This window comes from Equus quagga, chromosome 7 (assembly GCF_021613505.1).
Source record: "Equus quagga isolate Etosha38 chromosome 7, UCLA_HA_Equagga_1.0, whole genome shotgun sequence".
In the NCBI taxonomy this organism is placed as follows: Eukaryota; Metazoa; Chordata; class Mammalia; order Perissodactyla; family Equidae; genus Equus; species Equus quagga.
The window spans coordinates 114,662,117-114,685,832 of record NC_060273.1 but is presented as its reverse complement, the minus strand read 5'-3'; the positions used below and the strand labels follow the sequence as shown (position 1 = coordinate 114,685,832).

The window sequence follows — 23,716 nt, the reverse complement described above, 5'->3', positions numbered from 1 at the left end:
TCTGCTGATAGAAGCTGTTTGCCCAAGGTTGTGTCCCCTCCATGCAGGCAGCCCTCCTCTAATTCCTGGTGGATTTAGGGATACAAAGGCCCAGCTGCCTTTCCCCAAATGGGGAACCACTCTAGAGCTCCAGAGCCCCTTGTAGAATCAGCTGAGGTCCCGGTTGCAGCTATATTGCAGTTTGCATTTTTCCTCTGCCCAGTCCTACTTCCCTCACTCCTCAGAAGAGTTGATCCCAAGATCACCGCCCAGTAAACCTCCTGCACACCAGTCTCTATCTCAGAGTCTGCTTCCCAGGGAAGCCAACCTACAACAACATGCATTTCTAGAAATGGATTTACCTTCTTTTGGCTGCCTTTTGAACAATGACATATCTGATGTTGTGGCATGAAACAAAACAAACCTAGCTGATGGATACAGGTTGAACGTATGTTTTTAGCCTCATTAAGGAGTGTCCTTATAGATAGGTTGATGTACCAGTTTCCCAGCCATAGATCTGTACATGATACAACCATGAATATTGGGACAGTTCACATTTCGAGTAAATACTTTTTATTCCTTCAGTTTTTTAATCTTGAAGAAAAAGATAAAGAGGGTCTGAATTTGGTCTCTGCAATTGAATGCTTTAGAGTCTAATAATGGAAATGTATGGATTAGTAAGAATGTACTTTATATGAAATCTACAAAGAGAGTGGCAATTTTGCAGCCTCAAAGAGTCAGGTCAATTTGGAGACTCTGTTAAAATAAAACTATAAGGCCTATTCAAACTTGGTGAATATATTTAAAGTTCCTTACAAAAAAAAAAAACCAACCCACTGTTTTCCATAGTTTCTAAGGGCAATCAAGTTGTTAAATTTGTATTGATACTCAGGATGTCAAGGTTGTGTAAAAGAAAGCAGGCCTGCCATTATTGGCTCTTCGGTCTAATTACTATAATAGCCTTGGTAATATCCATTCACCTATTTTTAAATTCTTCTATTTTCTAAAACACTGTTCATCCTTCTTGCAGTTAAAGCTTGTTTATTTTAGGGACTTTTCTATTATCATCGACATTTTTCATTCAGAGTCTAGTGAATAGTGGATGTACAAAATGCCCTTGAACTGTGGTTCTGGTATGAGCTCTTAATTTGTTGTTTAATGTTCAGGTTGTCTCTGTACATTTTTTTTCCTGTTTAATTTCAAAGCTCTTTGTTACTCACGTTCGTTTTCTCAGAAGAATTACCTTGTACGTGCCCACTGTGTACCTCAGACCGGGGGAGCTGTGTCAGCACGACGGAAGGGATCCAGCTTGCTAAGGAACTAGGCGCTACCTATCTGGAGCTGCACAGCCTTGACGATTTCTACATAGGAAAATATTTTGGTGGAGTGGTGAGTGGAAATTCTTGTTACATAAATTAAAGTCGTTTGTCAGGTTGGCTCTTTAGCTATTTTCCAGAACGTCAATTACAACTTTCATTTTAAAAGCATGATTTGTTTCAACCTTGAGAAGTAAAATAAGAGTAACTAGAAAAAGAGTTTTTTCAGAGTAAAATTACGATTTTATTTTTGTCTCCAAATGAAACACTTCCTATTGTCTAATAGGATATTTGGTGATACTTTATTAGTCTTTGTCGCACATAACAAAAGCATGTTTACTTACACAAACCTGTGATGTCGGTTTTGATAGTAATCTTTATACAGCTCAGTGAGCCTGGCAACCTGAACCAGAGGGCCCTGAAGGTTCTCTTTCATTTCTGTTTGCCACCTGAAAAGAATAATTTTTCTTCTCTATGTGTGCTTCGGCAAGATTTCTTGTACTTCTGGACTTGGTGTAGCTCAAAAATATCCAGAGGAGCTACTGATACAAATAGCTTCTTGTTGGATATGTGGGGAGCCAGAGCTTGCTGCTGTGTTGCAGTGGTGTTTACTGGGTCCTGTGGGCATTTTGAGGCCCATCTCAGCACACAGCACCTACCCTACAGTATTCGGACTGCATGGACTAGGTCCTTGGAGAAGACTGTGGACTTGTATCATTTAAGTATTAACTGACTTTGGAACTATCTTTCCAACTCTCTAAGAAGTGACTTCTTTAAACAGACAAATCTAGTAAACATGGATAAGAGGTTTAAACCAAAGTAAACCTTACATTAAGCAGGAGCACTTCGGTCTTCTCCATCAGTGCCCTAGCTCTTTGTCAAGGACTCTTTCCAATATGCCAGAATATTCATTATGTAGATTCCTGTAGAAATGTTGAGGTTTCCACAGATGACTATCGAAATTTCATTTGTTCATTTCTTGGAGTTGCTACACTCCAAATAAGAACCAAAAATAAAGTAAGAACCAAATATAAATGATTCTGACTTCTCTCAAATGTAATTGGCTGTTATTCACCCAGTAAGGGAAAGAAACATTAATAATACAGCATTAAGGAAGATATGCTCACAATATTAATATTATCAATTACTGTAAGAAACTTTTATCTTATTTATTGGTAGTGATAGGCAGTGGCTAGAAAGGTAGAGAGGGGTGGAATCTGATTTTCCTGTCAAGCAGATTACATTTTAGTGGTTTTAAAAATAAATCTTAATTTGGTCTAAGAATCTTGCATTTCCCTGAAATACCTAGGGAGTTAGGGGAAAAAATGTAGTTTGGTTTCATTTGTTGGAGAGGAAGTGGCTGGTTCTCTTGGGGGCCTTAGGTCTCCTTGTCCCCCATTTTAGAATCAGTCTTCCCACCTCCCAGCTCCCATTTTCCCATCCCTCTCTTCTTTCCCCTCCTTGTTTCTCTTTGTTCCTAATGCCTAGTTTTGCAGTTAGGGTTGGCGGCATGAGGAATATTGAAGATGTGGTCAAGGTGGGGAGAAAGACATGGTGGTCTCTTTTTTCCTTAACTCACAACTTGATGAGAATGTGGAAATAAGATCAGAATGATCTGTTTTCAGACTCTTGAGTAGTAAAGTACAACTGAGATCTTGAGTGTAAGAAATAATGGCATTTTCAAGAATATGGATGGAGATGATGTCAGACTGAAAGGAGCATTTAAAATCTTGTGTTTAAGAGTCAGGGATGAAGATCTGGCAAGAGGGGCAGGTGCCTCCAACTTTTAAAGAGCCCCATCTGGTCGTCCTCCACTTGCACTCCTCCCCACAGGGCATGAATTGATGGGGCCCCTTCTAGACCTGCACCATCCAACATGGTAGCCACTGGCCACATGTAGCTATTTGTATTTAAATCAGTTTTTAAAAATTCAGTTCTTCTGGCGCACTAGCCACGTTTCAGGTGCTCAGTAGCTACATGTGGCTAGTGGCTACTGTACTGAATAACACAGATATCACAGATATAATTTCCATCAACACAGAATAGAAAGTTCTATTGAACAGTGCTGTGACCATGCTCCAAAATCCAGGACCCCAGAATTCTCTGATGAGCCGGCCCTGAGTCTGTTGCCCCGGCCTATGCAGGCCTCTTTACTAGGTCCATCCTCCTGAAGGTGGACCACGTTGCTGCTGTGTACATCCCTAGGTCTGAGAGGTGGCCGAGGGGTGACTGCTTTTGAGGAATGGGAAAGGGGAAAGTGAGTGGAGCTTGGATATGTGAGTGCGGATGTCTACTTGTTTGCATGAAGATCCTCAAGGTGTGGGATGGAGCAGGGATGAGGAGAGAAGGGGCAGTCTTGGGGCCCAGGAGCTAGGGCCCAGCTTTCCCTGTGCCACATGAAACTCCAAGGAATCTGAGAATTTAAATCCGAACCTAGCCTACCAGACTTTTGTGATGATGTATTTGTCAGAGGAGGATAGAATATTTTTTACATGACAATTTGTTTTCTTGGTTTGTGATATTTAAATATTTGTGAATGTGGCATGTGATCCTCCATTTGTACTTTTGCCCCAGGCCTCATAGTGTAAGGCACAGGCCTGGAGCTGTGTAAGTGCATGTGGTGAAGATTTTTAATTTATAACATAAAGGATATATTTCAAAGTAGTTTTATTCAAGAAAAAAATAGAGCAGATGTGAACTTCCCTGGCTGATAGGAGCATCTGTGACACAGAGCCAGAGCTGTCCTGCCTTCAATTTTTCTAGTATTAACTGCTTTGGGTGCCACGAGACAGTTATTGACAGTCACACAGTTGTACTGCTTGGCTTTCTTGATTATTCAAGAGAATAAAGAGTTCTTCTTGAATGGATGGTTTATTTATGGTTAGACAAGGCACAATCTATTCTACTTGATGCATTTTTTTAAATAAAAAAATTGTTGAAAAGTGCTAAAGCATACATGTAAATAGTACTGTCATTAAAAAATATTTGGCAAATGTGATTTGGGGTATAAATTGTCATGTCAGATAGATAGTTTCTTGGCACTTTAATTAAAATTTGGTTCATCTTTTAGTTGGAGTATTTCATGATTCAAGCCTTAAATCAGAAGACAAGTGAAAAAATGAAGAAAAGGAAAATGAGCAGCTCGTTTCATGGAATTAGACCACCTCAGCTTGAACAACCAGGTGCGTTTATAACCCATGTCTACACTTTCAGTTGATATTTATTATAGATCATTTCATAAGTCCTAGAGCAATTGTCCTCAAATTTGAGTATGTTCAGGACTCACCTGACATTCTTCTTCGGGAAATCTGGGATGGGGCCCAGAATCTGCTTTTCAAATAAGCTTCCCTGGTGATTCTGAAGCAGGCGGTACTTGGACTATATTTTGAGGAATACTGGCTTAAAATCTTGAGCCTATCAATTCTTAAAAAAATAATATGTGTGGTGGAGAGCTGTTCCAGATTAAAGTCTGATGAGAAATAACAACCAAACACACTGCATGACCCTTGGTTGGCCACTTGTTCAATAAAAACATCTAAAAGACTTTCTTGTGACCGTTGGGTAAAACTTTAATATCGACTGGAAATTAGATGATATTATGGAATTACTGTTAATTTTCTTATGTGTGGTAATGGTATTGTGGTTAATGGAAGAATGTCCTTATTCTTAGGAGGTGAATGAGAAAGAGCCGAAGTATCCTGATAATTACAACTTACTTTTAGATGGTTCAGCAGTATGAGTGTGTGTGGATGTGAGTGTATCTATCCATCAATAAGGCAAAAAATGACAAAATGTTAATAATTGCAGAATCTAAGTGAAGGATATATGTGTGCCCGTTGTATCATTCTTTCAACTTTTTTCAATGTTTGAAAATGTTCATAATACGAAGTCAGAGGAAAGTAAAATAAATAAAATTACATCAACTGTTATCAGAATTTTTTGCTTAATTTTGTGATAGAAATAGAATAGTACTCTATCCAGATCAATTTGTTATGGATATTGTTTTAAAAAGTAGGGACTTGATAAATATTTGCTAAATGAATGGATGTAAATAAAAATCAGGAGAATGTAAATTAGGATAGGAGGTCAACTCCAGGTTTAAAAAAAAAATGCAGATATAGAGACCATAAATGACCCACGCTTGGCTTTGAGTTTCTGGTGTGCAAAGTGAGAGGGGAGACATGGTCTGCTATGTAGCAAACACAAGCGCTTTAAATACTTTTTGCATGAGAATATGGGTGAGGAAGAAGCCAAGTAAATAATGTAGATAGATTATTCTTTTGTTCTTTTTAATCAAAAAGAGAAAATACACCAGTTCCTCAGAGAAGCAAAGCCCTTCATGTCATTTAGCATTAAAAGAAATTTCTCATGTTGGTCTTCATTTGGGGGCACTAGGTGATAGTGTGGACAGGGCCTTCAAAAGCATCCTGTCGGCAAGGCAGTCTCAGCTCTCACAAGGCTGCTGCTTGTACCCTTGTGTTAGGAGAGCTGTGTTATTTCGCAGAACATTACCCAGGGCTCCAGGACGACACAGGTCTGGGTACACGTTCATTCTGGGGCTGACTTGTTCTGAGGGCAGATGCTGCGCTCTGGGCACGTGGCTTTCAGGCATTTCTCAGCCTTTAAGGTTCTGTGAAGGTGCCTCAGGCAGTGGAGAGGAGGGCGGGTGAGGCAGAGTTCAGGCAGAGCCCCTCCTCCGAGTACCTTGTTCCTGTCTGTTTTATAGACTGGAGTTTTGCTTTAGAATAAAGAATTTTTATTGCTAAAGCAGTTTGAATTCCTCTGATTTGGAGGATTGCATGTTCTTCAAGCAACCCTTCATAGATAACGCTTTCCTCAGCTCAGCTTTGGGTAAAAGTTAGACAGCTGACATTTTCCCGTTAGGATCTATGATCAGGCTCTAGGGCGTGGTCCACTGTGTGGATATGTTGAATTGATGAAGGGCTAGTCAGTCTTTGCTGGTGGTCAAACTAGGAAATAGCAAGTTACTTCATCTTTTGGAAATTAAGGAGCCTAGTTAACACTCTCCCTGAAGTGTGCTGAGGGGAAAAAGCTGGTTTGGGGCAAACATATTGTTTTACTAGGAGAAAAGCAATATTAATTTTAGGATCAAAATAAAATGGTGAAAATGGTTTCCAACAGTCGAGTCCAAGACTCAGAGCCCTGGCTTTGAGAGGCTGCAGTTTTCACAAGCTAGCCCTCCACCTCCACTTCCCGTCCCCGGAGGATAACGACCTCACTTGTGAGGTTGGCTTCTTCAGAACTTATTCAGCAATTTGTTTGAAATTTTTGTCGGGCGAAAGTAAAGAATGATGACTACCAGCACACTAAAGTTCAGTGTTTGGAGAAATAGTTTATTTTGGGACACACAAATAGTGAGAAATGCCATTTTATTGCTCTGTATGGCATTAGTATGTTTTTCATTTGCACTATAAAAAATACAGTATTTCCGTATGCCTGTGTTATCCCTGGATAATTAGTTTACATATGTTTATTATCAGGTTAAGCTATACAAAATTGCTATTTTTGTAGGTCAAAAATGGCCAAACAGTGGCAATTTCATATGGTTTAACCTAATGTTAAAAAATATTGTTTTGTTATGTTTAAAATAAACCTGAAATGATTGGATCTTTAGACCTAAAAAATAGTTTGTTATTTTTATTTTCTTTTTTTGAAACAGAAAAAATGCCTGTCTTAAAGGCTGAAGCATCGCATTATAACTCTGATTTAAATAACTTGCTGTTCTGCTGCCAGTGTGTGGATGTGGTATTTTACAACCCAGATTTAAAGGAAGTTGTAGAAGCCCACAAGATTGTTCTCTGCGCCGTAAGCCATGTTTTCATGCTGCTTTTCAATGTGAAGAGTCCTGCTGACATTCAGGATTCCAGCATCATCCGAACTACCCAGGATCTCTTCGCCATAAACAGAGATCCTGCCTTTTCAGGTGCTAGTCAGGATTCTCCAGGCAACCCACCATTACGAGTCATTGTTAAAGACGTCCTCTTCTGTTCTTGTTTATCGGACATTCTGCGCTTCATTTATTCAGGTATCTTGTCAAATGGTTCTGGTGCATTCTCTTGAACTTTTGAAGTGAAGTATGCCTGTGGTCCTCAGGTGAATTGGTTAGTTTTGGTTAGTTCTTCTTCCTACCACCTGAGGCAAAGATTATGCATGAAATAGTCTTTGTTTATATACACGAAGTGGACCAAGCTTTCTATCTTCCTTACAAATACTTGCCTTGGTTTAAAATCTACTTGTAAAAACAATAGTCTCTTTACCTACTGAGCATGTGTGTTAGTATTTTATTTAAAAAAAAATATCCAGAATGTGAAAATATAGGCATTTCTTGTCCAGTTTAACTTTAAAGAAATAATGCTTTTCAAGTGTATGTGAATATAAGTGTCTACATCTTAAAACCTAGCTATTTATTCTCCTTTCTGTCTGACTCTTTGATTTTGGAGGGAATTGAGGACAGAAGTTAGCAAGGTCATTGCATTCAGGTTAGGGACTGGAAAAGGTATTTAAAGATAGTTTAGCCTGAGATCTGATCAACTTTGGCTATAACTATTTTAGACTTTATTTTTTTTTCTTACTGTGCCCTTATATTTTCAAGATTCAACTTGGCAATTATTTTTCTTCTTGTCCTTTTAAAAAGTCAATAGCAACTATATTCTAAAGAACAGAAGTTTTATCTAGTCATGAGCAAATTGAAGGTGTCATATCTGAGGGTCCCATATAAGAATGGAAAAGAATGGATGTAAAATGGTTTTTAAAGTAAGCATCTAAACATAAAATTTCTGAGAACTTTTTCTCTTCTTTAATTTTCTTTTCCCACTTGGAATCATTTGCTGATGAAATATTAGATTAAGGTCATTCCTTCTCTGGAATGTATTAGGTGAAACATTTATAATCTGTTTTTAGACTTCAGAATTGGGGGCAGATAGGAAGTTTGTAAAGGTTTTCAAATAAAAAGTGTCATTTCATGTAGGTAGGAAAGTTTTGGGTAGCCTTCAGTTGAAATGATTGATATTAAAGATAAAATTTTACTTATTTCATTTGGGTTGTGGTTGTATAATTTTATAAGTGAAAATAAAAATTAATGGTTGTGAAAAATACAGTTACAGCATGCAGATTTAAGTGGATTAAAAATGTATATATGTTAGAGTAGAATATAGTGGTGGGTCTTAAATCCTTCGTTCAGTGACTGTTGGCTTGGAAAAGGCATAAGAAACCACTGCTACAGAGCGTTCCAGCACAGTGCCTTCAACATGGCCGCTTTTCTGTGTCAGCTGAATTAATGAGTAGACTCTAGCAGCTGTGAATCATCATATGGATAAACCAGACTAGGTAAAGACTTCAGTTAGTACTACACATTTTTGTGTTTAAACTTAGAATCTCACAATTCAGAATTTAAGACTAATGTTGAAAGACCAAAATGTATACTGTTAAAAAAAAGTCTTTAATGCTATGTTTGGAGAACTATAAAGGAAGTGTTTGGCTTTTCTTTTCAATGATCTTACTGTTGAAATTATGAATTATTCACCAAGTTTCCCACAATATCCATTGAGTACTTTCAAAGACACATGAACACTTTGAGGTCAGTTATATCCTCTCTAACGTGGTAGCAGTAAATAGCTAGACGTACCTCCAGTGACGGCACCTGATTGTCTTTCTCCTAGGGAGTGATTTTTTTTAAATTGCAAAATTAATACATGCAGATGGAATAAAGGGGGAAAGAAAAGAAAAATAAAATTTCTCCTCATCTCCTATTCCCCTTCCCCAGAGTCAATTATCTCTCATAAGTATTTTATGTGTTCACTCTAATGCTATTTGAAAGAATTTAATATATTGGGATATTTGCATTCAGGAAAATGTCATCTTTGGTAACTGCTGTTTTTCAGGAACCACAGGTAATGTCCCCTGACTGGAGCATGCATGGGAAGTGATGGCTCATAGGAGATGAGGCTGGCAAGGCCCGTGGGAGCTCTTCCTGCTGTTCTTAGAAGCTGTTCTAGAATTTTAACCATGATCAGACTCAGTTTTAGAAAGCTCATCTCTGGTGATGGTAGAAGGATGGAATAGAGCAGACAAGACAGAAGTCGAGTCAGGAGGCCCTGTTACTCTGGAGATCAACCTCAGGAAGGCCAATACTCTGACAACAGGTGGTTGGTGTTGGGGCTGGTCCATCATCTGGACCAGTGCTTTTCAAACCTTAAAGTGCAAACAAGTCAGCTGGGGATCTTGCTAATGTGCAGATTCTGATTTAGTAGGCCCAGGTGAGGCATGAGATGCTGCATTTCCAACAGCCTCAGGTGATGCTGATGCTCTGGACCACAAGCAGCTGCAACACCTGTGCTGGGAAGAACTGGGTACCAGCTATCGTCAGGGAATAAGGGCTTGGAATTCAGCACAGAGGCCCAGGAGAGGAACCCAGTTATCAGTCTCAGGGCACAAAGTCAGGGGTCAGATGCAAGACTGACTGATGTGGAGCTTTTTGGAGCTGGGGCTGTCGGTGCCGTGTTGTAGCCCTGGCCTGAAGTTGGGGAGAGCAGATGCTTAGTATTTGGGTGGAAACTAAGCGGGCCTGGGAATAGGATTCAAGGGCAGAGGGCACGATGGCAAGGAGAGCTACAAGCCCTTGACCAGTTCAGAGCATGGGCTTCCTAATCTGCCACAGAGCTCTTGCACTTCTGCTCTGTCCTTGTGTGTCACAGTCCAGACAAGAGGTGGTGTCAGGTATGAGCAGGGCCACAGGCCATTGACCTGGGGCTACAGGGAGACGCTGATTCTGGTTGAGCAGAAGGGAAAATGAATGCTTGAGCAGGTACCTATTAGTTATTCTTTAATTATTTACAGAGTATAACCTCAGACTCAAGGAAAAGTGACTTTAAGTCATTTTTAAAGAGATGTTAAAGCTGTATTTGCACAGTAATGAAAATTATGAAAAATGCAAAAAATTTAAGAGAAAAGAAATCAAATAGATTTCCACTCTCAAATCTCTGAACATTTATTGATGTTTTGTTTTACCCTCTAGTCTTTGTTTATGAACAGGTTACTGTTTTTTAAAAACATATTTTTATCAAATCAAACAAAAAATTTAAATCTACATTTTTTTCTCAGAGACTTCAATAAAGAGGCCGGGCTTGTGTGTCTTTTTGGTTTGTTTTTCTTGTTCTTGACGTTGAACATTTAAAAATTTTTGAACAGCGCACAAGTTTTAAGACCCAGTTATGCAATGGTTTCCTCGCAGAAGCCCCGGCCTACCCACCAGTTATGGCAGGGACCGTAGGAGACAGGAGCCGTTTGTGCTCCTGTCAGCTGGGTTGGTAAGAGAGGTAGAACTCCGTGACATGGCATGCTCAGGAATATTTGCCCTGAGCAAACATGGGCTGAAAAGCCATATTAAACCTATCTCCTGCCCTTTTTTTTAATGAACCAAATTGAAAGAATGTCTTGTTTTTTTTAGATAGTTTAGCATAGTTTTTTTTTTTTAATCTTTAGGAATTTGAAATTTTATATATATTGTGTCACCATTGGACATCTGGATCTTATATTTAGGAAGGACTTGTTTAATAATCTAGCTAACACTTTACACACATATGTACAGCTTCAGTTTATTTTCCTATTCAGATTTCTGAGCAAACAGACACAGTGATAGTGTCCGTTTTGTTTATGTTATTTTTCTATTGGATAAGACCCAACCCTGCATAATGTATAAGTACTTAATAATTAACACCAGAGGAGAAGGAGGAATCTGAAAAGTGAGGCCAGCAGTTTCCTGGTCTTCACAGAGTAATCCTTAAATGGCATATAATTGTGACATTCTTACAATACCCGATACAGTCTTTATGCTTGCAAATTCCTGAGTCACACGATCTCAGATGGTTAGGAATTGAAATATTTCTAAGAGCCTCAAGAATTTAGCTTTGAGCTCTTCCTGCCACAGATGGCTCTTAGAATTTCACGTCACTTACTGAAATGCTGCCAGCGTAAATGAATATGTGGACGAGCGTTCATCTTCAGTTTGCATCGTATTCTTCAGCTCTTGGAATTATTCTGTAGCATGCTCTTTTCTGCATTGCATTAAAAACACAGCTTAGTGTGCACAAACATACCACGCTCTCTAAAGAGTATAATAAATGCTTGGAAAGGAAAATCTCAGTCACTTTTGCAGACAAATAAGTTCTAGAGATCTGCTGTACAGACAACATTATGCCTATTGTTAACCATACTGTATTATACACTGAAAACCATTAAGAGGATATAGATTCCATGTTAAATGTTCTTTTGACAATAAAAAAAAATGAAAAGAAAATCCTAATCTGAGGATTATGGCTTTATTAGGACCTAAAAGTGTCAAAGGTGATTTGATTAGCATTTCTAATTATGAAAACAGCCTGATCATTAAAGTGTCCTGATGAACTAGTCTTACTTTCATTTTCGGTTATTGGATCTTTCTGTGTTTGTTCTCAAACAGATTTGTGACCTGTAGGGATTTACCTGCTCCTAATCCCATATGTTTAGATTTGTTGCTTGCTTTCTTTCAGATAATCTTCTGAATGGAGATATTGTGTAGGTGTTCTTTAAGTAATATAATTTTACTTTTAGGAGACAGTATCTGTGCTGCCCTTCAGCATGCATGAATGCAGACAATCAAAAATACCTACACCTACAGGTTGCTGCATCCCACTAACCCTGGGCTTTCACGATGGATGAAATGTCTAAAGGAAGAGCAGTGGTCATCAGCACTCAGTGCACTTTAAAATGACCTGGCAGACTTTTAAAATTGATGTCCGGACCCCAGCCCTAGAAATTCTAATTTAACTGGTCTGGGGATAAGACCTCCTCTGATGGTATTTTATGAAAGATCTCCAGATAAATTTAATGTGCAAGTAGAGTTGAGAATTACTGGCATAGAGTAAATTTTCTTGATCTGGGGTCCTTTGGTTTCTAAGGGATTCTTCTGCTCCTGACATTTTTATAGAGACTTTATTGTCTATGTGTGCATGGGAAATTTTCTGGAGAGACAATCTGAAGAATTTATCAGATTGTGAAAAAAGTGTGCGACTTTAAAGTTAAAAGTCATTAGTGCAGGAAGAGGGAAACAAAAGCACAGACTTGCTCTAGACTGCACACCTTTGGGAGTTGGAGGAGGAAGGGGAGCTAACAGTGAACTCAGGAAAAGGGTGATCAAAAGTAGGAAGAATCGGTGGTGTGCTGGAGCTGGCTGGCACCAGCTTGTGCGAGCCAATTGGATTTCTCTCTTCCCAATTCTGTATTCTGCGAAGTCATGTTGGTAGGTTGAATTTGGCCATGGTGGAAGTACTTACATCACAGAAATAGCAAATGCCTCAAATCAGGGCTCTCCTTTTCCCTCCCCCTAGGACACACTGTAGTAATCGTGACAGCCAGGTGAGGAGAAGTTTAACGACATGCGAGAGTGCCAAGTGCTGAGGGCTCAGCTGTGATGAGGCCTGAGAGCCGCTGGACCATCAGTCTAACTCTTCAGATTAGCTTTGGATCTCGTTGGTACAGGCTAGCTGCAATTGCCTGACCTCACTGGTTCAATTAATGCTTATTATGTGCCCTCCCCACTCCCATATATCCATGAAGGCATCTGGCAAAGTTCTGGATGTGGGGAGGGAAGCATCAGAAGAGACAGATTGAAAGCAGAAAGAAAAGCATCTTGAGTTACCCAGAGAGGGGAAGCGACTTGCTTAAAGTTACACCAGTAATTAGTGGCAGAAATAGAACTTGAACCTGCGTCTCCCCACTATGCCTGCCCACACTACACCTTTCTGAATTCTATTTTTAGGAGTTAGGACTTTCTATAAGCCATGAGATGGATGGGGATGATCTCTCGGAATATCGTGATCAGTTTGGAAATTTATCAGCATTGAGTAATAGGATAGATTCGATGGGAAAAAGGCCACTAGGGAGCAGAGAGGCTGATCGGAGGCTGCTGCAGGCCAAGTGACAGGGGTGCTTGGGGAGAAGGTGAACTTGTGCTGATCGTCAAAAAGGAGTTTCATAAGACACAGAGAAAGGGCTGACAGTGTGAGACAGAAGGAAGTGAGCCTAGGAAAAGATACCTTGGAAGGGGTTTGGGGTGAAGACAAGGGGAGAGAGGGACCAGGAGGGGTGATTTTGCTCCAATGCCACGGTCCTGTAGCACATCAGAAAATTATCTAGCTCCTTTCTTCAGGTTGGTTCTATAGAGTTGGCTATGGAGCATCCTGATGTGTTCCTGACAGTGCATGAGACCGTCCGAATGCATTTTGTTCCTACTGCTTATTCCTCTACCTGATGGTAGTCACTGCTCTCCATGATCAGAATGATTTAATTCAACCTTAGAAAAGACCACATGCGCCTTCTTACCTAGAGCAAGTAAATAGTTTGGGTGTTGGACCACTTGTGATGGTAACTCATATTCTGGCCATTGCCATTATCACTAGCTGACCACTACTATGGAGGGGTGACAGCTGTTCAGAGAGGAAGACTTTAGGTTTTGAGCAATAATTTAGAGGAAGGCAAACTGATTTTTTAAAAATGTAAGAGCTGTTTAAATGTTTTAGTGTAATTACAAAGATATATATTTGGTAAAGAAAATACTAAAAAAGGGGGAACACTGATATCTAATAAGAGTTTTTTTCTTCCTGCTTTATCAGAAAAATTCAGTATATATTAATTGGTTTACAGGTGCTTTCCAGTGGGAAGAATTGGAAGAAGATATCAGGAAGAAGTTGAAAGATTCTGGGGATGTTTCCAGTGTAATTGAGAAAGTTAAGTGCATTTTAAAAACACCAGGAAAGGTAAATCAGTTTATTGTAAGTTAGTTTACTTTGATTTTCTCTGAATTGTAACTAATATACTATGATGAATATGATATTGAGTTATGAGAAGAGTCAATAATATATAAATTTGTTGGCCTTAAGTCTGTTTTTTAACATTTAAATATTTACATCTTATTTCTCACTGTCTCTGATTTTAATTCATATAAGAATTACAATATGTGTGTGTCATGTCTGTAAAATCTTGGTTTGTGAATTCCGTCCTCTGAAACCTGCCCCTGGAGCTCCAGGAAGATGCGGTCCATGTCAAGAATGGAGGGCTGCTGAATGTGTCTAGTTACAGATAAGCTTTTGGAGGGGATGCTTTCTCACTCCTCACAGTTTAGGTCCACATAGTTTTCAGGAGCAAGGCAGTTTCTGCGTATCCCTTTTTCAGGAGTTCTGAGAAATCTCTTTGACCAGGTAGACAGTTAAGGATTTGTTTCTCATCTAGTATAGGTTCAAATTTATACATTAGGTCCAAAGATTATAAAAATACAGACTTTGTATGTAGTCATACACTTGTGCACGTTAAAACTCTAGTTGAGTTAGATTGTACAGAGTCTGTAAGAGGTTTAAAAGTAAATTTGTTAAGTTTTAAGACAACTACACTACACAATTTAGCCAGTGTATTCTTATTTCAGATTCTGTGATAAACAAATTAGCTACAGTAGATAAAAATGTGAGTTATGTGCAATGCCTGGCAGAATATAGGTTTATACTAAATGTAGGAAGAAGTGATTATTTCTTTAATGTTTTTATACAGATAACTGTCAATTCTACAACCTAAGTTTTTAACATTTTAAGTTAATATTTTAAAACTGAACTAGTTTTTATGAAGATTTGTGATTATTCTTTAATTGAGAAAATGGTCTTTTTTTAACAAACTGACATGGAATTAAAGGGCAAGACCTTTCTTATTTTAATAACATTTCAGCAGATATATAGAAGCTGTCCACTTTTACAGGTGTGTGGCAGGGTGCTAGCTTTCTTGCAGTCTAATTCAACTAAATAATACTTTTGTAGAAATGTGCACATAAACCTGCATTCTGTTGTTCAGAAGTTCTCTGGATTAACTCATTTATGGATCAGTGAAAATGTACATTATGTACAGCTGTGTTCTCTCCAAACTTCTGCCCTCCCATTTTTTTCCCCCAAATTCAAGGCATAGGTGAGAAGGGAATCTGTTTACATAGATTCATAATCTTTATATATATATATATATATATATAGTCATACCAAGTATATACACATAGGAATTTATACATATATTCATACCTAGTATACATCTACATAATATTCATGATATACAAATTCGTAACCTTTATCTGAATGATTAGGGCAGAGTGTTGCCTTTTGTTCTAAACCTGAGCCTTTCCTTGGGCCTGATTTTGAACACAGTCATTCCTTTGAGTACTGAAAATAAAACGAATCCTTGTTATGGAAGGGAAGGCTGAGGGCTGTATGATTCCATGATGTTGAACTAAATTCCCTCCTTTGCGCAGGAAGAGAGAAGAGTTCTGTGTTTTCTTCCCATGCTTTCCTGGGCTGAGGGTCTCTCTCATTCATTGAGTACAACACAGGGCTATAACAATGAATTGGGAATCAGAAAATGTACGTTTAAATTATGAGTCTGCCACGAATTTTCTCTGTGACTTTGAGCAAGTCTTCTCAGGGCTCTCTGTAAAATGGAATAACCTGGAGGATTTTGAAAGCCTGTGCTAGCTCTCAAATTCTCTGATGCTTTTTGTCTGTTTCTCTCCTTTATGTGTGGCAGTCACCTGAATCCTCTCCACAAACTCCTTCACTGGGGGTTAAGTATATTGTCAATAGGATCTGAGAAAATACTTTAAGGACCAGGAATTGTTTTGGTTCTCTGTCTTGCTCATGGGTATCATTCTGGAGAGTGTTGTCTTCTTCCTAATGAGGAAGGATAATATTTTTTTTTCCCTCTCACCAAACATTTTAACTTGCCACCATAGAAGATTAATCCGAAGTGGGAAGTAGGTGCCATTTATTCTTATTGCTAAAGTCATATGCTTGGTTATTTCTGAGGGATAAAGCTTTCTGAATTCCCTAGCTGGCAAGCAGAGGTCAGCATTCTGGCTGGGCTGAGGTTCTGAGATTCAGCAGGGGAAATGAGTAGAAGGTAAAGGAAGAGGGGCTGGCCCTCGATTTCTGGGATTGGCACAAAAGAATGTCTGAAAGATGACAGAAAGGATAAACAGAGCACCCAGTCCTGAGTGGGGAGCAGAGGAAGGCTGGAGACCACTGGGTCAGGCAGAGAAGCAATGGTCCTGGAGGCCGCCAGCTAGAGTGAGCCAGTGTGTGAGGACAGACAGGGCAAGTCAAGGAAGAGGTTCTCTGACTCCAGAGCAGAGACCCAGGCAGCCTGTCACGGGTTCCAGCAGTCCCGGCTGTGGGTAGGAAAGAGATCTAGGACTATAAGATTGTAGATTAAGATGGAGGTGAACCAATGTTTCACCCTCAGCTATTTTAATGTTGATCTAGTAGGCTGTAGGACATGGTGCGATAGGGGAAAAATAGGTATTTTTCGTAATTACAAGTGAAAATTTTGTATAGTATGTACCTTCTTTTTTTTATTGAGTTAATGATAGGTTACAATCTTGTGAAATTTCAGTTGTACATTAATGTTTGTCAGTCATGTTGTAGGTGCACCACTTCACCCTTTGTGCCCACCCCCCACCCCACCTTTCCCCTGGTATCCACTAAACTGTTCTTAGTCCACATTTTTAAATTCCTCATATGAGTGGAGTCATACACAGATTATCCTTCTCTAGCTGGCTTATTTCACTTAACATAGTATGTACTTTCTTAATTAGTGAACAAAGGAGCAGGCTGTATGTGTAAGGACTTTTTTGTGAGGCATTCATATGAGGTTGAACTGCTGTTGTCTGTTTCTCAGATGACAGAGACCCGTGGGGGAGCTCTGGACCCCACAGCTTCTCAGCCATAGAGTTGAGTGCTTGCTTAGCCAGTTCACTCACTGCTCTGAGTGCCGCGGAGGCCGCGTTGCTCACTGTCAGGCAGCAGATGTAGTTCTGGAGGATAAGTTCCCATGAAAGCTATGATCAGAGATGCCATAGAGTAGGTAAGCATTATTTCTTAAAACATTTAGGGCAATTTTCCAAATTCTCTAACCAGCCCATTTATGTTATCAAAGCATATTGTTCAATATTTGCCCTTGTATTTTTGTTTTTCCTTATAGATTAATTGCCTAAGGAATTGCAAAACCTATCAAGCCAGAAAACCTCTGTGGTTTTATAGCACTTCCCTCAAGTTTTTCCTTAACAAACCAATGCTTGCTGATGTTGTCTTCGAAATACAAGGTATAGTTCAATTTTTACAAAGTTCATTATTTGTTTTTATTTCTTGTTTTCTAACCTAATTTTCTATTTCAGCTTTGAATATTTCAGGTAAAGTAATGACTATTCTCTGTTGTGGGATGTAGATTAATACTGCCTAAATTTCAACAAAATCTTCAAGGGAAATGAAATGTTTTATCAAAATAAGGAAAGAAAATTATATTTTCCTTAGCTTTTTTTCTCCATAGCGTATGCTTCATTAACTTTCAGGGATGAGCAAGAGATGGGGTGATTTATAATATCACCCCATAAAATATTTTTGTTTGTATATTTAAGATCCTAGTTTTTTGAATCCTCTGAAACCAGCCCACTTAAAATTATATTGCCTCTAGCTTATTTTATTCAGCTCTCTTCCTTTTTACTGGAGGAAAAGGAACTAACCATGGGTTGAGGGTCATGCCTGGCTTACATCAGGCATCTGTAGATATAGCTACTTATTCCTGACGGCACTGAGAATTATCACCAGAGCAACTGAGAGCTGCTTTTTCTCTCTGTAGGAAAAAACTGCTACTTAATTTTAATAAAGATGAGCTGTTTAGTGCCCATTATTGATTATTTGCTTGGATAAGTTTGTCACTTTAGTAGATTAAAAGCATAATCTTAAAACAAATGGTCAGATACCCTCAATTATGCAAGAAGGATAGCAGTTGTTTCCAAATGAATTAAGTAGAACTTCAGATAGGCTATTATTTAAAGGAAGATATAATTCTAATTTTATGGTAGAAATGTATGGCAGCTAAGAGTCATTTACTATATAAAATTTTCCCCCAGAAAGATTCATTTTCCTTTTAATTTTGGCCATTAGCCAAGACAAACAATGAATTGGACATTTTCCAAAGTGCCTTCTGATACGCTGCAGTCAGCGCTGTCTGTAATGTGAGTGTAGGACATTGAGAATGGGACAAAAGAGTGACCTTGAAAGACATGAAAAATGATTTGGCAAAAGGAAAGCTGAGACCAAATTTACTTATAATTTGCATAGGAGTCATTAACACCTGCTTATAATTTGCGTTGATACCAAACATTGTGTTAGTGTAACCTACTGAAAAGATTTTCAAAAGGGAATATGCAACACGTGAAAATATGTGTTATATTAAAAGAAAAGAAAGAGCAGCGATGGGCTGGAAGGGCTAGTTGGATGGCAGCACGGATGCTTTGCAGCAGCTGCTGTGGTGTTCTTCGTAGCCTCCCCAGCTCGAAACCCAAGGCTTATCAGGCAGTCACGAGTAGGGAGAAGCAAGAATGAGTGGAAGCAGAGTGTGGCGACAGCTTCTGTGCTGTCAGCTGGAGGAGAGGCAAGCCTAGCTTCTGAAGAGTGAGGGGAGGGAAGCTTCCAGTGTGTAGAAGGCAGCAGTGTTGTCTCCTCCTCCAGAGGGCTGAGCCTGTGGTCTGGGGCCCTCGCTCCAGCCTTGGCTTTGCATTCAACCTGTGTGTGTCCTTGGGCAAGTCACTTCGCCTGTCTGGCCTTAAGTCTTCTCATTTGCAAAGTGAAGGTGAACCATATAGATTCTAAAAGGTCCCTTCTGTTGTTAAGCTTGATGAGGTGGTAGTCACAGGGCCTAGAAAGACCTGGCTGGGATCTTGCTTGGCTGCATACTTAATGTATAGCTTTGGCTGTGTTACCTGACGTTTCTGATCCTTTGTTTCCTTGCCTGTAAAATGGGGATACTCGTTTCCACCTGGTAGAGTGGTCACAGGGATTGAGAGGGTGTGTGTAAAGGTAGACACCCCTCCCGCCCCCCGCAATGGCAGCCAACACTGGTGAGTCACTGCACTTGGCCTGCGGAACCCAGGGCCGTGGGAAATCCTTCTTTTAAAATGTTCCAGGCCGTCACCCACAACCGGCTGGAGTTGACCTGGGGTATAAAACTTATTTACTGGGGCTGGCCTCGTGGCTGAATGGTTAAGTTTGCGCTCTGCTTTGGTGGCCCTGGAGTTTCACTGTTTCGGATGCTGGGCTTGGACCTAGTACTGTTCATCTAGCCATGCTGAGGTGGCGTCCCACACAGCACAGCCAGAATCTACACTATGGAATCTGCAACTAAGTACTGGGGGGCTTTGAGGAGAAAGCAAAAAAAAAGAAGAACAAGAGGATTGGCAACAGATGTTAGCTCAGGTGCCAATCTTTGAAAGAAAAAAACAAAAACCTATTTACTGTCCCTATAATAGATAGTCATTATTTATATTTATATAAATATATTTATATATATATATATATTTTTTTTTTTACTACCACCCCCAGTTTGTTGTTTGGGTTTGTATCTTTTTCCATTAAATAATTTTTTTTTTTTAAAAAGCTACTAGAGCAGCTCTGAAACTTGGTAAACATTTAGACCTGATCTAGAATGATATTAGTTTCCTTTTGACATTTGAATCTGCATCTCATGAAAAATACCTTTAGAAAGTCATGTTCCGTCCCTGTCTCCTTGTGTGGTACATATTCTAAGTCTCTTGAACCAGGGAAGTTTCCTGTTTTCAGAATAAAACCAAAAACAATTCTCAGAATTTAAGTTTTAAAACTTGGCAAGTAGTGTGAAGAATGTATGACAAATGTAGTATTTTATTCTACTATAAAATAAAAACAAAGACTTTAATAATCTATGCAAAGTTACTAGAAAACTTGGGCTTTTAAATTTTGTTTTACTGTTAAAACTCTTTTCCTTAAAAAGTTTCTTACAACTGTTAACAGCAATTAAATACTACAAAGGAAAGATTCTTTAGGCCTTGACATTTTCAAAGAACATGTTTATCTTTTAACTAGAAAATTGATGTCTTTTTCCCCTTGAGTAATTCTTCAGTGCTGTCCTATTGCTGTTTAGTATGTAAACACTGCATTATGCTCTTTCAGCATGTTTTAAACAGTGTTTATATATTTATACAGTTTATATACAATGCTTAAAAATGTGACTATACTGAGGTGTATTGTATTACAGTTTCACAACAGAACAATTTATAACACCAAAACAGCAGTTGAAAAAGGTGAGAAGCAGAGCTGGCCTGGTGGCATAGTGGTTAAGTTTGTGCTCTCTGCTTTGGCAGCCCAGGGTTCACAGGTTCGGATCCTGGGTGTGGACCTACACACTGCTCATGGAGCATGTATATAGGAGGTGTCCCACGTACAAAATAGAGGAAGACTGGCAACAGGTGTTAGCTCAGGGCCAATCTTCCTCACGAAAGAAAACAAAACAAAAAAACCAAAAAGTGGTGAGAAATAGAAGTTGATATTTTCTTAACTGGAGATATAATGGTTTTCCAAACTAAATTTTGAGTTTGAAATCGGCTTGAAAATGCTTTAAGATACTGAGTGTATTATTGATGATTTTGTAACCACATTATCAATGGAAAATTTCTGTTAAAATTCCAAGGTTACTTATCAAATTCCTTCCTCATCTACTGTCCTTTTGGTATTTTTGGCCAGTCTTAAATCCCTCTGCTTAACCCAAATGATAGTTTATCTAGTTTTGTTTAAGCCATGCTTCTAATTTTCCTTTTCTTTTTTTCATAGTACCCTATTTAAGATTTTAAAACCTTAAAATTACCAGTCAAATTGCTTTACCTGTTTGAATTCTTTGTTAATTACTATATACAGACATACGCAGCATTCTTTAATCATGGAAACTGGTTGTCCCTCGTCCATGAACACTGTAACATTGGGGGCAGGCGGCCTAAAGGCAAAGAGGCAGAGGGCCCAGAGGGGAGGATGCCTGCTGTAGGTGTGTGGTGACTGGCAGGGATGCTCCTGCGGCCGCTTCTCCCTGCTCCAGCAGGAGGTGCACCTGCGCAAATCGCAGTGGCGAGCAGAGAGCTGAGAACTGGCTACATATGTCGGGTGTTGCTTGTAGATCCTGAGGAATTATTGGCTTTGGAGAAAGTCGCTGGGCTTGATGGAGCTCTTTTTTTCTGAGCCAGAAGATGTTTTGCTTGGATTTAAAGAAGGCGAAGAACCCCATAATTGTAAATATTTAGAGAAGAATATATGCCCCCAAGAAGTATAAGATTTTTAGGGATGCATAGATGAAGACTCTTGGGCTGAGCAGAGTGGTTTGGCTCATAGAGTTGCTTTCTGGGAAGGGTCAGCTTTGTCACTCACACTGGCTGTGGTGTCATCCGCCAAACTAAAAGCTTGACTGCTCCAAAGCAGGGCAGCTTCGTCTTCCTCATCTTTGTATCTTCAATAGCAAACATGGTGATTGGCACATGGTGCGTGTTCAGTAACGATCCATTAAGCTGATCCAGACTGAACTGAAGGCTGGCTGTGGATTCATGGTTTCCTAAGGTGGTGGGAGTGAGAGAACTGCTTCTCCACCCCTGAGCCCCTGGCCACGTGTCCCCCATCTGGGGCTGCCTTGGTGCAGTGGCGTGGTAGCTGGAGGGCTTAGCAAGCTTTCCCTGGAGAGTCAGTTTAGTTTAATGAGCTTCAGTGAAGGGTATGAGCTGAGGGGCCTTTAAAATTGAAAGTAGCTGTGGCTCTCCCAGAAGCAGGCATTGTTCATTCAGGAAAGAGAGGTTCCCTGGGGAGGCAGTAAGCTGGGGAGACAGCAGGGCACCACCCCATCCCCCTCCAAATTTTCCGTGAGGTCTGAGATGCCTCCCTTGGCCTCACGAGAGATTCCCTTGCCGTTCCTGCTGAGATCTATGGACTACTTAGGCCAAGGATGGTTTACTTCCTATAGTCCTGTTTCTGACAAGGGAAAGCCTGGCCAGGACTGTTCTGTGAGTTGTTCAAGAAAGGTAATTGTGTTGTTTTCTCAGGAGGCATGTGGGCAGGAGTGGCTGGTGGTATTTCAAGCCAGTTGGAAAGGATGGATGTTTGGCTGTAAACACATGAAACAGAATATTTTATTCCCATGTTTCTATCTTCAGGAAATATAACCTAAGTAACAAATAGTTGCCTGACTTGCAAATTGTTGGTTTCAAAGTCAACTTTGAAATCTCTTTGTCAATTAAAAATTGAAAAGTCTCTGAATTAATGCTGTTTATCACCCCAAAATTTGGTTTCTGTACATCAGCTCAGCTGTGACTAATGCAATACCACTCTAATTAGAAGAAAGATTGGGAGAATAATACCTCTGCAAGTTTGTCTTACGAAGCTTTGTTTATCTTTTGAATCTTGTAGGTACGACGGTGCCAGCCCACAGGGCCATCCTGGTGGCCCGCTGTGAAGTGATGGCGGCCATGTTTAATGGGAACTACATGGAAGCAAAGAGTGTTCTCATTCCAGTTTATGGTGTTTCCAAAGAGACTTTCCTGTCGTTCTTAGAATACCTGTATACAGACTCCTGTTGCCCAGGTGAGCAGTATAAATGTCAGATAATATCTCACAATTCTTTCTTTCCCTGTTACCGATTTCGATAAGTTGCTTCCTGTGAAATCTGTTTTCATCTAAGGTTTATCAGAGTTGACATCATGGAATGTGCTAAGCAGGAGGATGTGGTGGTGGGACAGCAGTGTATTTTCAGTCAGTTCAAATGGAAGAGCAGTCATTGGGTACCTCTTATGGGCCCTCAGACTCCGGCATAAGTTCACATGTTCCAGCCGGTACCAACAGTGTGGTGACACTGTTGGCGCCCTAGAAATGGAGATGTCTCGTGGTACCCAGTGGCTACTCTGATTCTACAGACTGGGGCAGAGAGCTCCTTGCAGCACTGTCCCTTCCAGGAGAAGAAGAGGGTGGACAACTGCTTTTATGGCTCTGACTTCTGATGGAGGCACATTTAAGGACTTTGAATATTCTGAGACCCACCTTGGTCATCTCTCTAGCCCAGAGGATGTGAGGTTGTTTAAGGCCTTCTTCTCACATCTCCTAAAGTCAGACTCTCCTAGAGCTGACCTCTCTGGAAACTTTTCCTAAGATGTTTCGAATGCTCAGTGGACTGTAGGATTTATTTTCCTATTTACTGACCTAGGACTATCTTTGATTAGGAACTAACCATCTATGGCAGCTACAGGTTGGAACAGATCTTGCTGGGTTCCTCTACCTGGAGGCACCTTGGAGAAGCTGCACAATCCTTTCAAGGGGCCTTGGCGCCTTGGGATACTGGCATGGAAGCCCTTCCCTTTGATTAATCTTCATTCTTTGTCCACCAGATGGCTCCCACCACAAACATAACTAGAATAAGCCCCTCCTGGCTTCATCCAGGAGCCTGAGACCCTGGCTACAGACCCTAGCCAGGTGCCCTAGCAAATATAAAAAGAAAACACACAT

At 39.9% G+C, this 23,716-nt stretch overlaps 1 protein-coding gene across 1 annotated transcript in view; it reads left to right on the top strand.

Annotated features, from left to right (window-relative positions):
• Positions 1-23,716, top strand: part of RHOBTB3 (Rho related BTB domain containing 3) — a 52,825-nt gene that overhangs the window by 14,139 nt on the left and 14,970 nt on the right. The window contains exons 4-9 of the mRNA XM_046665613.1: positions 1,214-1,368; positions 4,366-4,477; positions 6,976-7,341; positions 13,995-14,107; positions 17,355-17,475; positions 22,628-22,801. Of these exons, the coding sequence (XP_046521569.1) occupies positions 1,214-1,368; positions 4,366-4,477; positions 6,976-7,341; positions 13,995-14,107; positions 17,355-17,475; positions 22,628-22,801 (1,041 nt within the window). The remainder of the gene's footprint in view (positions 1-1,213; positions 1,369-4,365; positions 4,478-6,975; positions 7,342-13,994; positions 14,108-17,354; positions 17,476-22,627; positions 22,802-23,716) is intronic.